The 13,932-nt window shown below is 33.6% G+C and overlaps 1 protein-coding gene across 7 annotated transcripts; it reads left to right on the top strand.

The window, feature by feature from the left end:
- Nucleotides 1–3,298: 3,298 nt before the first annotated feature.
- On the top strand, nucleotides 3,299–13,791 carry LOC105327675 (kynurenine--oxoglutarate transaminase 3). Of its 7 annotated transcripts, none has more exons than XM_034444596.2 (12): nucleotides 3,337–3,440; nucleotides 4,759–4,877; nucleotides 6,317–6,378; nucleotides 6,471–6,522; nucleotides 6,821–6,919; nucleotides 7,076–7,312; nucleotides 7,606–7,728; nucleotides 8,405–8,525; nucleotides 10,535–10,701; nucleotides 11,105–11,368; nucleotides 11,465–11,551; nucleotides 12,641–13,791. In XM_034444596.2, exons 1-12 carry the CDS (start codon nucleotides 3,386–3,388, stop codon nucleotides 12,704–12,706), a joined length of 1,452 nt encoding a protein of 483 aa, XP_034300487.2. In that variant the 5' UTR covers nucleotides 3,337–3,385; the 3' UTR covers nucleotides 12,707–13,791. The 7 variants fall into 7 exon arrangements, with proteins under 7 accessions (XP_034300494.2, XP_034300490.2, XP_034300487.2 ...); XM_034444597.2 differs by having other exon boundaries at nucleotides 3,423–3,444; XM_066077351.1 differs by lacking the exon at nucleotides 3,337–3,440 and adding an exon at nucleotides 3,870–3,921.
- Nucleotides 13,792–13,932: the final 141 nt, after the last annotated feature.

Genomic DNA, 13,932 nt, shown 5'->3' with positions numbered 1-13,932 from the left:
TTTCTTATTGAAGTGCAAACTAATTGGAGTAAATTGTTTAAATGATTAAAAACTCTTAATAACACACTCTTAAAAATGTTATGAAATTGTGCTGTTATATTTAGTAATATTAACCAATTCAATAATGAATTTTTAAAAATCTTTTTTAATAATAAAATTAAAACATTTTTATCTCAAGAATTATTTCTTTCTTCTTAAAAAATAAATTTAGTCAAATTCAATTTCAACTATTCATTTATTCATCACATTTTTTAAAGTGAGCATGCATAAATAAGCAATGTAATGCAAAGTAATGCCATGTAATGCCAGCATTACACTAGATTTTGGAAAGTAATGAATTACATTACCATTACTTGTAATGCTAATTTTGTGGCATTACACATTACTAGCATTACTTTGAAAACATGTAATGCATTGCAATGCATTACCATTACATTTAGCATTACCCCAAGCCTGAATTACATGTTTTCAAAGTAATGCTAGTAATGTGTAACGCCATAAAGGATTTAAATTTGCATAACAAGTAATGATAATGTAATGCATTTATTTCCAAAATCTAATGTAATGCAGGCATTACATTGCATTACTATGCTTATTTATGCATCTTCATTTTTTGTCCCCCGCCGCAACGCGGAGCGGGGACATAGAAATGCCGGGCGTCCGTCCGTGTGTCCGTGGGTCCGTGTGTCCGTGCGTCCGTCCGTCACACTTTTTTGTAAGCGCTCTCATGCCTACAAATTTTGACGGATTTTCATTAAATTTATACCAAATGTTTATACCACTATTACCTTGGTCAAGTTCGAAAATCAGCATTGGTCGCTACTTTTTGTTGGAGTTATGGGACTTTGACCACAATAATGACTCCGTTTTATCCAAAAATTGACCTTGTAAGCGCTCTCATGCCTACAAATTTTGACGGATTTTCATTAAATTTATACCAAATGTTTATACCACTAATACCTTGGTCAAGTTCCTAAATCAGCCTTGGTCGATGGACTCGATACTAGTATACTGCTTGACCGGCGGGGGACACAGGAATTCTATTCTTGTTAAACTTTCAATTTTGAATTTAATGACTGGAATCGTATTTAATTAGAAATTATTTTAGAGAAAAAAAAGAAAGAATTCTTCTGATAAAATTAATTTCGTTGTATTATCAAAAAAATAAAAAAGTCCATATTTAAATTGTCAGTAATAGCTAAAACAATAACATTTAATAACAATATTGTTCTTAAGAGTTTGAAATCATTTGAAAATGTAACTCCAATTAGCTGTGCATTAAATTAATTCTTTACTGTGAAGAATGTTTCAACAAGATACAATGCCCTCAGGTTTAAACAAAGTATCCAAACAGTCTATTGTTTTTAAGAAGTGCTAAACACCCCAAATCCCCTTCTCTTGGCTGTGACCCAATAGAACATAGGACATACATGCACCAATGAACGCACTATCCAACTATGATTTCTGGAAGCTTAAATTAAAACACTTTCAATATTATAACTTATTTGAAAACGATGACTCTCTCTCTCTCTCTCTCTCTCTCTCTCTCTCTCTCTCTCTCTCTCTCTCAATATTTGTGGTGTATATTGAGTACTATAGTTTGGACTGATAGAAAATACATATAACATGTACAAGATTCCTGTATTCTTTTTGTCATTGCCTGAACACTTAATATATCCTAAGATAAAGATTGCCAAAGAGTGTTTTTCAGCCCCAGCGTCCACTACTCCCGTCAAACGTTTACTTTATATAACTGGTAGCTCATGGAAGATTTTCAAATCCAATAGGATGCTGTTGAAACTCTGATGATCATAAAGTCCAACAGCAATCTTGTATATTAAGTCATTAAATTTGAACCCGATAGTGAACATGAACCTGTAGATATGATTATGTTAAAGTGTGTTTTATATTTGAAACATTTGCAAAACTCTTTATTTAGCTTTACTTTTTTGAAAACTTATTATGGACTTTTCAAAAAGTAATGGTAATGCATTACTTCAAGAAAACTAAGTAACGGTAATGGTAATTTATTGCCCAAATTCATGACGTAATGGTAATGTATTGCATTACTTTACAATGTAATTCGCCCCAAGCCTGTCATCCGGGCTATTTCATGGCTTGCTGCAAATTTAGCAAAATCACCGTAGACTTTCTATTTTGGTTTGTGTATTAACCCGAGGCAAAAGAAGGGGCGTTTCAAATCAGATAATCTGGACATTTTTTATATTAGCGGGTGAACGTAGTTTGAGCACAAAGGTATTTACAATTATCGATATATCAAGCAAAAAGTGGTGGAAGCAAAAATTTGGGACAAAGTATAGTCATATGACCAAGATTAGATACTCGGTGGATCGATGTAAATATAAGATGACTGAGATAATTCAACTATACGTATGTGTATGGCACGCTTATAATGAATAGGAAATGTTAATTATATGGTTTACGGGTTATAAAATTTATCTGATAGACATTCAAGGAGATACACAGCTAAATGCGAGAATTGGAATATCTGGTGACTCTTTCTTTAAAACTTTAATTTACGACTCAAACTACAGTTGACAATAGTTTTGTTCGTTTATCACAGTTTATACGTTCCTCAAGATTTAGTAAAGAGTGTGAATGATTTGTAGTAGACATGTTTATAGGATTTACAAATTTAAATCAAAGTTTATTTGATAAGTTTTAATTTGACCGTATGATTCACAACTCTAACAATAGAAAATGTAAATTAGAGTTCACTGATATTACAGGCACGTAGCATCGGGGGTGGGGGGGGGGCCACTTTTTCTAGCAGCAACTAATTTTTTTTAATTTACATATAAAATATTGAATTATCATGGAGTTGCCCCCCCCCCCCCCCCCCCCCCCACGGAGATTAGGATTTGTAGATTTTGGAAAATACAAAATTTCCTTCTTTTTTTTTTTTTGCTTGTCAAGATTTTTTGGATGAGTCCCCCCCCCCCCCCCCCCACACACACACACACTTTCAAAAACGATGCTACGTGCCTGTATTAGCAATTAGTATGAAATTAATTAGAAGAGCATTTGTGCACTATTTAATTAACAATAGTTAGCTGTAGTTTTTTAAGATATATATATAGACTATTACCAGAGACATATAACTGATCCGTACCGTACGTTAAGTTACTGTAGTTAACAGTCGATTAGTCAATGAATTATTACTGAGACCTCAGTGTCAAAACTTTATAAAGTTTGGCGCGCCACACATATTTGTCAGCACGCTGCTAAATTACCCTGTTACCAAACATCGAGGAAGATTGAATAAGACTCGATTTGTGCATCATATTTGTGACATGCGCAGTGAATAAGATTCACTAATCGTGGAACGTTCTGAATAAAACTTAGTTGAACGGATATATTATATATGAAGAATGTAAGTTGGTACGTTTCGAATAAGGACATCCAACTAGCATTAGCTTGTAGGTATACACTGTATTAATTATTGATCTTTAATTTGATATTAATGAAGTGTGACATCAAGATGTGACTGTTATATTCTATTTAAATGTGAAAAAAAGTTTTATGATGGGGCAGAGTGCGCATAACGTTATATGCATATCGTCATTGACTGAATAATGCATTGCACCAACTATCGCTTTGTTTTAAAAGACAGACACTCGTTTAGTTTTCTATGGTTGTCATTTTCCTGCCTTGCTTGTTTTAAATCAAAATCTCTTTCGTGTGTAAAACGGTGGTTTACACTTTGTTTTGGTACCCGTTTTACCGAATACTAGTGTACTCTTTTGTGTAGAAGGTAAAATAGGTCATACGTGAAGTGAAAATAAAACTAGAAGTAAAAGTTGGAAAAGTGTTTTCAGTACAGGTATATATTTAGGTATCTTTGAATGAAATATTCATCTCAGTCTATGCACAATGAAAAAGTGCATGTGGCATGGATGCGTAAGCAGAAAGATTCTGTATTTGATATTGCTACCTTGTATTTCAGAGCCTTGGAGAAACTATATATCATGCTGAGGGGGGGGGGGGGGGGGGGGGAGCTTTGTGAATTAAAATATGTTCTGTAAGAAATAGACCCCTTCACGATAACTGCGGTACTGCTCTCTTGCAGGGCAAAATGATATACTTTGCCGAAATTTCAGTAGGTAGATAATTAAATGACGTAAATAAAACAATTGACGTTACGTCATATTTCACCAAACCATGTCATTTTGCACTGCAAAAGAGCAGTACCGCAGTTACCGTGAAGGGGTTAATATGGGGATATTTTTATTAATTTAGTAATTGAATAAATTTATAGTAAATATTTTAGGAAACATGGAAAAAACAGATTTTGAATTGAGAAATATTTATGAAAATAAATAATTTTGTATTGTTAGATTTTAATAATTTGAAACAATTTGTTATAAAATATGTATATTTCATAACTTTTCACATCTCCAGGGCTCAAAATTATTTCGCTGTATCCCTTAATTAGTTATGATCAAGTTCTTAAATGTAAAATTTTACAAATATTTGTTAAGAGTTTTGTAGCATACTCCACAGAATTGCAGAACTTCGCTATATGCAGTATTTTGATATATCTGTGTTTGTCTTAAGCAAGTATTACTGTACAGCATTCAAACAATGAATTTTGATCTCGGAGTTAAATAACTTTCTTAGAGTATGTAGTTGCATGAGCCATTGGCAACACTGGTTTAAAGACAATTATAAGTTGTTCTTTTACCTTAAGAAAGAGAGGTTTTCTTCAACTAAGTTTCCTTCTGTTTATATTTTAAGTTATGAGGATTGCTCCCTTGATACCGAGAGCCAGAAAAGTTGGTATCAGTGCATTATCCTGGGCAAATAAACCCTGCTTTTCAAAGTCGGCCAGTAATTCCCTGATATCTGATAGTGTTGTGAGTTGTTTCTATGTGTGCTTTTTGAAAAATTGTTTGTTTGACATTATTCTTTGTGGTTGATATTACAACTTATTTTGCCTGTTTGCTCAGATTTCATCACATTATACTAACTTACATGTACATTGGTTTATGCTAAAGTAATCCATACACTTAACAAACTTCTAAATGTTCACCCTGATAAATAGAACAATTTGATGATTTTATAACTGATATAGCTTCTCATCTAAACCAAAATGAAATAAGACTATACCAGTTGAAACTAATTATCTGTGACAAAATGTTTGATATTAGTCTTTGATAATAGTTTTTAAAGAAAAACACTTAAAATGTGCAAAAAAATCATTGAGGAAAGGAATTTTGGGATGTTGGTGTCATGATTGTTCAAACAACCAACTATTCTCACTTTAAATCTGCTTTTTATTTTGTCCTTGGCATTGTTTTAAATAATGAGCAATTGAAAGGATAGTTTATTTTAACATAAATTTTCTCTTTTATAAGTGTATCATCATTACCATTGGCTGAAAACTCTGTAGGAAATTCAACCAAATTAGATATGTAACACTTCTACCATCTTTTTAATAGTTTTTTTTAGATGATAGACAGTGTAATAACCAAAACAAAACAAAGACGAACATAAGCACATATGACAATGACATCAAATATTTTCTTTTAAAGATAATAAAAATAGTCAAAATTTATAGGCTTAGAATAATCAGAATATACAATTATGAATTTTCATTGTTATTAAACTTTTTAAAGTTAATTAACTTACTCCATTGTGGTCTAAAACATGAAAAAGATTGACTGATGTTTCTACTGTGTTTTCCTCACAAACCGCATGAGACACTGAGTTTCACAAATCTCTACACAGGGATACAAACAGAACATACACAAATTTCACAACATGGACAAAAACGGATAAACACACAAAATAAGCAGTGTAATGGCACAAGATATGTTTAGAATATCCAGCAAAGGTCAAGGTCATATCCATAGGCCAAGTTCAATACATTTTTCTAATTTACCGGTACTTGAAACTTTAGTAGTTCTAAATCAGTTAACCCAATGGCAAAACAAATGAATGTTTTATTTCTTACAGTGAAACCATAATATTGGGTGAACATCTAGAACTTAGGTTCAGTGTACATGTGTATTTTCAAACACATTTGTTTCATTGAAATCTTTATAGAACAGTAAACTTAATCATTCTCTCCATTATGAAGGATTCTAAAAGAATTACCTTTTTTTGTTGAATTTTTAATCAGTAAAGAGATGTCATAGACTATCAATTAATTAGTACATACAGAAGCCTTTGGGGGCTCTTGGTATAATCAAGTCTTGAAGATTAGTGTGAAACAATGTATGGTGTTAATTTTAAAAACACCACTAAATTGAATGAATTATAACTTATTTGTAACTAGATTCTTTTCTTCTAGAGAACCATGTCTTCCAAACTTAGTGGTGCCAATCGGATCAAGGGCACAGAGAAAAACATATGGTCAGTAAAGTTAATGTTAAACTCTGCTTTTTTTTTTTTTAAAGAGAACTCATGATTTATGGATATTGAAAATTGTTTGTTTTTAATGACAGGGTGGAATTTGGAAAGTTAGCAGTTGAGAATAAAGCTCTAAATCTTGGCCAGGTAATGACTGGGTGATGTATGAAGTACAGAGAGCAATGTATACAGTTCAAATCAAGTTGGGTAGGGAATCAGTTCTTGTTTTTATTTGTACTTGTTTTTCTGTCCCACTTGTGTACCAGCATATACTGGTATTCAGATTTTTAATTAGAAAAACTCATAGGTAGATTTGTTTACCTTAATGTTATTATCTTGACCAGAGATAATTTGATGAGATATTAAAAGATTCTACATTAATTACAGTTTATTAGACAGTTTGGGGTTGACTACATTTATTTAGAAATTGTTTTCCTGTTTGTAGGGATTTCCTGATTTTAAGCCTCCACAACATGTGATAGATGAAATGATGGCAGCTGTTGCCAGTGACAACCACCTCATGCATCAGTACACCCGCAGTTCTGTAAATATTGACACACCATTTTAAGTCTTAAGACACTTCAAATTGTTTTTGAATCCCACCCCACCTTGCTATAAGACCAATTCGAATTTCCATTGCAAAACTAGTACATGTAATGACACGCACAACCCCCATAATTATGTGACATTGTTTTTGCAGGGTCATCCCCGACTTGTATCAGCTCTCTCTAGGTTATACTCGCCTCTGATTGGGCAGCAGCTGGACCCCAATAAGAATGTGACGGTGTCCGTGGGGGCGTACGGTGTTTTGTTCTGTGCCGTACAGGGACTGATAAACCCCGGGGACGAGGTGGTGATCATCGAACCATTCTTTGACTGCTATGAACCGATGGTGAAAGTTGCTGGAGGAATAGCTCATTACTGCCCCCTTAGACCTGTAAATATGCATATTGATTATTTAATTCAATTTTAAAAGTATTGTCCGGACTTGTTGACAAAATTTTCATTAAAATTTACTCAGTGCTTAAACATTTACTGATAATTAAATTATTCTTTTGTATGATGTGTAAAATTTCTTATTAAATTTAATACCAAGTACAATGAGTACATATTTGAAATCCTATATAAGTACATGTAAATAAAATGATCATACCATTACAGTCGTTGATAATCCACAGAATTAATATTAATGTACTCTTGAAAGGCATGACTCAAATATTAATCTTTCAGACGAAAACAGAGGGTGTAACTTCAAGCAAAGACTGGATTTTGGACCCAAAAGAGCTGGAGAGTAAATTTAATCAGAACACTAAGGCTCTTATTGTTAACAATCCAAACAACCCCCTGGGAAAGGTAGGAATACTAGTATGTCTTCCGACAGTCTAGGAATACTAGTATGTCTTCTGACAGTCTAGGAATACTGTACATTCCTATTTAAACGCGAGGAATTAATATCTGCATGAAATCGCGAGAAGCACATCTCGCAATTTTTAAAATCACGCTTTTATTTTTTGGACATTGTAAACTTCATGAAACTATGATAAAAACTCGGCATTCTCGATTTTATGTTTTCGCGCTTTGATGGAAAACTTCTGAATCACGGAATTAAGTTCTCGCATAAAATAAGGAATCTACAGTATAATTCACTCAGAATCTATAGCTAAAAAGTCAAGGAAGAGGTGTAAATGTTTACCTTATGACTACCTATAGCTATGTTACCTGGAGAATAATGTGAAAATCTCTAGTTAATGTGTGCCCATTTTTAAAGTTGCAAGAGTTCTTTTGTGGCATTCTTTAGCTATATTGTCCTTTATAATTTGTTAGGGTGTACCCCACAATTTAAATTTATATGCAATATTGTATTTTTAAGGAATATTCCTATAGTTTCCAATTTTTCAGATACATTTAATTTGATTGTGTATATTTTGAAGAATATATATTTTTGGGATCATTGTGTATTCTTAGACAAAATGAAATTAGCCCAGTTACAGTACATGTATAACTTTTTATACACACTTTACTTAATTAGGTTTTCTCTCGAGATGAGCTCCAGATGATGGCAGACTTGTGTAAAAAGTATGACACGATATGTTTGTCTGATGAGGTATACGAGTGGATGGTGTATGACGATAACAAACATATAAAGATAGGTAAGACAGCCATACTGTACCTCAGATGAGGTGTCTGACAATAACAAATATATAAAGATAGGTAAGACAGCCATACTGTACCTCAGATGAGGTGTCTGATGTAACAGACATACATGTACCTCAGATTAGGTGTCTGACAATAACAAACATATAAAGATAGGTAAGGCAGCCATACATATACCCAATAGATCAGATGAGGTGTCTGATGTGATGTAACAAACATATAAAGATAGGTAAAACAACCATACATAACCCCTGAGATGAGGTGTCTGATTTAACAAACATATAAAGATGTCTGAGTAAAAACTGTAATTAATAATGAATCATTGATAGTATGAATGCAATACTTTTGAGGAGAGGTTTGATGAAAAAGGATTTTAAAAATATCTACGATGAAATATCTGTTGTTTACTCTTACTGTATGCAGGGCCTTATTCACCCGTGTTTTTTTTTTCACCCAATTAAACTTGCAAGCGGTTTTGCCCAGTCTTGAATTTGTCCAGGTTCAGTTGTGTTAAAAGAGATATCCATTTAAGACAGTCTGATTAAAATAAGATCAAAGATCTATTTTTAATTAGATGGTATTTGTTACATTGGAATTCGCCCAGTCTTAAATTCAGCTGCTGTCAACAAGGATGAAAGGGCCAAATTTAAAATGGGGGTGAATATTTCCCTGTATACAGTATTACTGAGACAAAAATGCTTCTGATACTGTATATTTTGAAATCTGTTTTAGAATTATGGAACACTTCTCATTGGAAATACGTCTAGTCAAAGTGATGTACAATATATGAAATTACAGCTTACTCCACTTATATTGAACTCGCTTATTTTGAAATTCCGCTTATTTTGAAATAAAAATAAATCCCCAGTTTTTACCTCTCATATTCTTTGCATTAATTTCACGGATATAATGAAATCGGTTATTTTGAAATATCGCTTATATTGAAGCCACTGATCGGTCCCCAAAGGTGATAATTAGTTGTTTTTATAACGGTTATATTGAAGTACTCCCTGGCGGCTGTCGTCACGGTTGGTGACAGTAATTATGCCAGACTGACCGGTTGATATACAAAGGTGTGAATTGATAAGTTCTCTTCATGTATATTTTTATACTTTTATTAAAAAGTAAAATTTATTAACTGTTTAATTTTTTGTTTTTACGAATACGGATGTATTGAGGCTAGACGTAATATGGAAACCCCACGGAAAAGAAATACCTTATCCCGGACGCTAAATACAAACTAGTTATGGCTATTGATGAAAGAACAAAGCCTTAAATAGAAATAGCTATGGATTTTGATATTATCGTGTGTACACTTACGATGATATACAAGCAGCGTTCAACAATATTTGAAGCGTTTGAGTGTGGTGATTTTTCTCTAACGTTTTTCTTAAACGTAAAAGAATGCGATCCGAGATTATGATGAGGTTTAAGATAGTAACAAAACGAAACTTACAAAACTTTCGGATATAATTTTAATCAAACTTTCAAGGACTAATGTTCCATGTAATCCGTTTATTGTAATAGATAAGTGATGATCTAATAATTTGTTTGGGTTTGGTTTTCTATGCTTACATCGGGATTAAACTTTCAAAAATGGCGGCTTCACGTCAGTCAATTTCGCTTATATTGAAATACGGATATATTGAAATAATTTGCATGGTCCCCTGAATTTCAATATATCCGGAGTAGGCTGTATATTGTATTCTTCCAAAATAGATTGAATGCCTTTAATGTAAGTTTTACATGTTAAAATGTATATGTAGTTTTAAACCAAAAATTTAAACTTTACAGAGAACATAAAGAAGACTGGATAGTGTTGCATCATTGGTATGCTGTAATACAAGTACCTGGATAGTATAAATGTTGATGTACGGTACATATAGTACCTTATATACAGTACATGTACTTCCTTATATACAGAACATGTAGTACCTGATCTACAGGTGTTTTATGTCAGTTTTGTTTTGATTACTCTGTAACTCTCTGTCGTTTCCTTACCCAGCCTCTCTGCCCGGTATGTTTGAGCGAACAGTAACCATGGGCAGTGCCGGGAAGACTCTGAGTGCCACGGGCTGGAAGCTGGGTTGGGGTATCGGCCCAGAACATCTGATTGCCCCGATGCAGGTCCTTCACCAGAACTGTACTTACAACTGTCCCACACCTGTGCAGGTGAGAAATAAGTGTTTTTACTGGAAAATATCCATGCATGATGCTTGGATTACAGTGTTTCAATGGTTTTTTTTATCACACAAGACCTGACATGTATTTTTAAATTAGAAATATTGTTGCTGATGTTAGAAATGTTATTTTTTCTGTGAGAATGTGGATTTCAGCAGTTTGAAAGTCAAAATGGTCATTTTCCAGATCATTGCAGACCCCCACTGATTTGATTTTCCCCTTTTCTTCCCATGCCAATCACATCCCCGTAGGCATGAGGTACTACTTTGTTAGTGGAAGCTAATACTGCAGTTTACGGTACAGGTTTACAAAAAGCTAACACTTCAGATCCTACAGTCAAGGGTACCATTTTCACAGTGCAATACAGTGCTAAATCAGACGGTCTGTTTTTCAGGAAGCTGTCGCGGGAGCATTAGAATTTGAAATTGACCAGATGGACCAGCCTGACAAGTGCTATTTCTTCTCTCTGGCCAAAGAGCTTCAACCCAAGAGAGACAAGCTTGCCAAGATCTGCCAGGAGGTGGGCCTGTCTCCCGTCATACCGGAGGGTGGCTACTTCATGATGGTCAATACAGGCAACCTCAAAACCGATCTCCCTGACGACGGCACAGACGATCCGCGGGACTTCAAGTTTGTGAGGTGGATGACAACAAAACTGGTAAGTGTGGTACTCTAAAATGTAAATAAAGAAGAAATCTAGGCCTCAGAAATCTGTGCTAGACATCTTACGTGCCTTTATATGTTTTATTTTCAGAAACTTGCCGCCATTCCTCCTTCTGCCTTCTATCATCAAGAACATAAACATCTGGGGGAGAATTACGTCAGGTTTTGTTTCATCAAAGTAAGTGACTTACTTTGTTTGAACTACAAATTGCTTTCTTTGTTGAATCATATATGTATAACATTAACAGTTATAGGTTTTTGAGAAAAATCAAAACTCCAGTCAGCTGGTGGTGTAAATTTTTGATGCCTTGAATACATTTGTTTTATTCGTTTGAATCAACAAAACAAAGCATTTCATTATTTATGTTTAGTACTCTTTTCTATAAAATATTCATGTAAAGTGGGTAAAAGTGTGTATTAAGAACAATAAGTACATGCATGTTACGATGATAGAAGAGCCATTTAGTTCACATTTTACCTTTGGCACAGTCCCAAACTTGGTCATAAAACTCTGTCTAAATCTCCCATTAAGATAATTTGTTCCTTATTGTGAACAACTACTAGTTTTCTTATCGTGAGAATTTTCTTGAGGAATGTCGGTACCTGTATTCTTTTATTAAAATTACATGCTGATGCACAAACCCCACTTTACATATAGCAAAATTTTACAGGATATCCCACATGTTATCATTTACAGTAGATATTAAAGAATGAATTTTTGAAAAATTAGGATTGTCAAAAGTAAATACATTTTAAATTCAAAATAAGGCAAAATGTATACTCATGCACACCATTTCAAAATTTCATATTAATGTCCCATGTGATTTAAGGTGGAATAACACACCTGGAAAAAGTCACTGAAATTAACAGGAATTTTTTGATAATGAAAGATATAATGATAAATAAACTATACAAATGTCAAATATTAAGCGAAAAATTTGCAGTTTGGGAATAAAAAATGAATATCTAAAATAATTATTCCAATAAGTAACAATAAAAGCCCCTGTGGGATTCGAACTCGGGATGTACGGACACCTTATCCACTCGGCTATGGAGTAAGTTACATGTTTCAGTCCATAAAATCCTTTTAATAAAATGAAATGTTGTTTTGATCAGCGGTCAGCCATTTTGTGATGATGTGTTATTCCACCTTAATTTTTCAATTTTAAGTATTCTTACATTAACCTTGAAGTGTTAGAAACATTACAATCGTGTTAACAGAATGTTTTTGCTTATGCAATGACTAGCTTTCTACCTATTTTTGTAGAAAGATGAAACCATAGAGGCAGCTGGTGATATTCTCAAGAAATGGTTTGGTTCAGTGAAAAAATAATCGCACCAATTGAAACACAACAGTGTGCCAACGGGGAGGTGGCCATGTCATGTGATATGTGTGTTGTGGACATATGGCACAGTCTTCCATTCTGCGAATCTTTCAAGCCTTGTTTCCATGCTTTACAACAAAATGAATTTCCATACACCGTCATCTCTCTTCAGATATACATGAATATGGCAACTTTGTGTGATTATGGATAACTTGTCTGTGAAATTTACTGGGCTGTATAACTCATCAAATTTCTTGTTAAGTAGTTGATAGAACAGTGTAGGCGCACTCCTATGGAATGAAACCTTGCCTCCTCCTAGTCAACAAGAAACTTTATCTGTATTTTACCTGTACATGTATTTGTTGTCTGCTGTTGCAGAATCATTGTTAGATCTCAAGACTGTGTTGACATATGTGTTGACATACCAGTACATTTTTATACCCCTGCTCAGAAGGAGACTAGGGTATACCGTTTTACCCTTGTGTGTATGTCTGTCCATCCTTCTGTCTGTCGTTCTGTCTGTCTGTAACAAAAATTTCTTTCATGTTTTTTTCAGCAACTATTGATGGCAGATGGTTGAAATTTTATCACACTATTTTTTTAGACATGCCATATTGTAAGATATTTTTTTTGTACCAATTGGACATCAGCTTCCTGTTTAAAGGGGCATGGTCACGAATTTGGTCAAAAATTGTTTTTCCGATTTTAATGTTTAGAATGCTTTAGTAAGGTATTTTAATGGGCAACCAAAATTTAAGTATCATTCGTCGAGTTACAAGCAAGTTACAGAGCTTGAAATTCTTTGCAATGTAAACAGACCATTTGTTTACATTTTGAAGGTTGAAGTGAAAATTATAGTTTAGACCTAAAATGAATGTGATGATTATACCTTTATACCTTGCTGTATTCCCACATCATGTGATAAAACGGTACCCAGTATTGTCATCTTTACAGTGTTGTTGTTAATTGATATTTTAAGATTGTTGTGATGAAAAACTGTTCTAACAGAATAAAATTTTTATTATCCCAGTAAATGTTTTTAATCAATACTCTACTTTTGAATCAACCAAATACATCATTCATTCAACTTAAATGTGCGTTTCAAATTGTTTTTGTGTATTTGTTTACCTGAATTAGAGGCTCATCTAAGGTTTCCTGATCAACTTTTGTCTGTCTCTATCACTGAGCCAACATTCAAACTTGAATAAAGGGCTTGCAAAATTCCTTCTCGAGA

This window comes from Magallana gigas, chromosome 2 (genome assembly GCF_963853765.1).
Source record: "Magallana gigas chromosome 2, xbMagGiga1.1, whole genome shotgun sequence".
NCBI lineage: Eukaryota > Metazoa > Mollusca > Bivalvia > Ostreida > Ostreidae > Magallana > Magallana gigas.
The sequence above is the reverse complement of the archived record's forward strand: the minus strand, read 5'-3'. Positions and strand labels throughout refer to the sequence as shown.

What these genes read in the sequence shown, in the direction of transcription:
- LOC105327675 (XM_034444596.2), top strand. Translation starts at nt 3,386, where the DNA reads ATGAAGAATGTAAGTTGGTACGTTTCGAATAAGGACATCCAACTAGCA. An exon ending in CAAACAACCCCCTGGGAAAG is followed by an intron (nt 7,729 to 8,404) that starts GTAGGAATACTA and finishes TTACTTAATTAG; the next exon opens with GTTTTCTCTCGAGATGAGCT. An exon ending in GGTGGATGACAACAAAACTG is followed by an intron (nt 11,369 to 11,464) that starts GTAAGTGTGGTA and finishes TTTTATTTTCAG; the next exon opens with AAACTTGCCGCCATTCCTCC.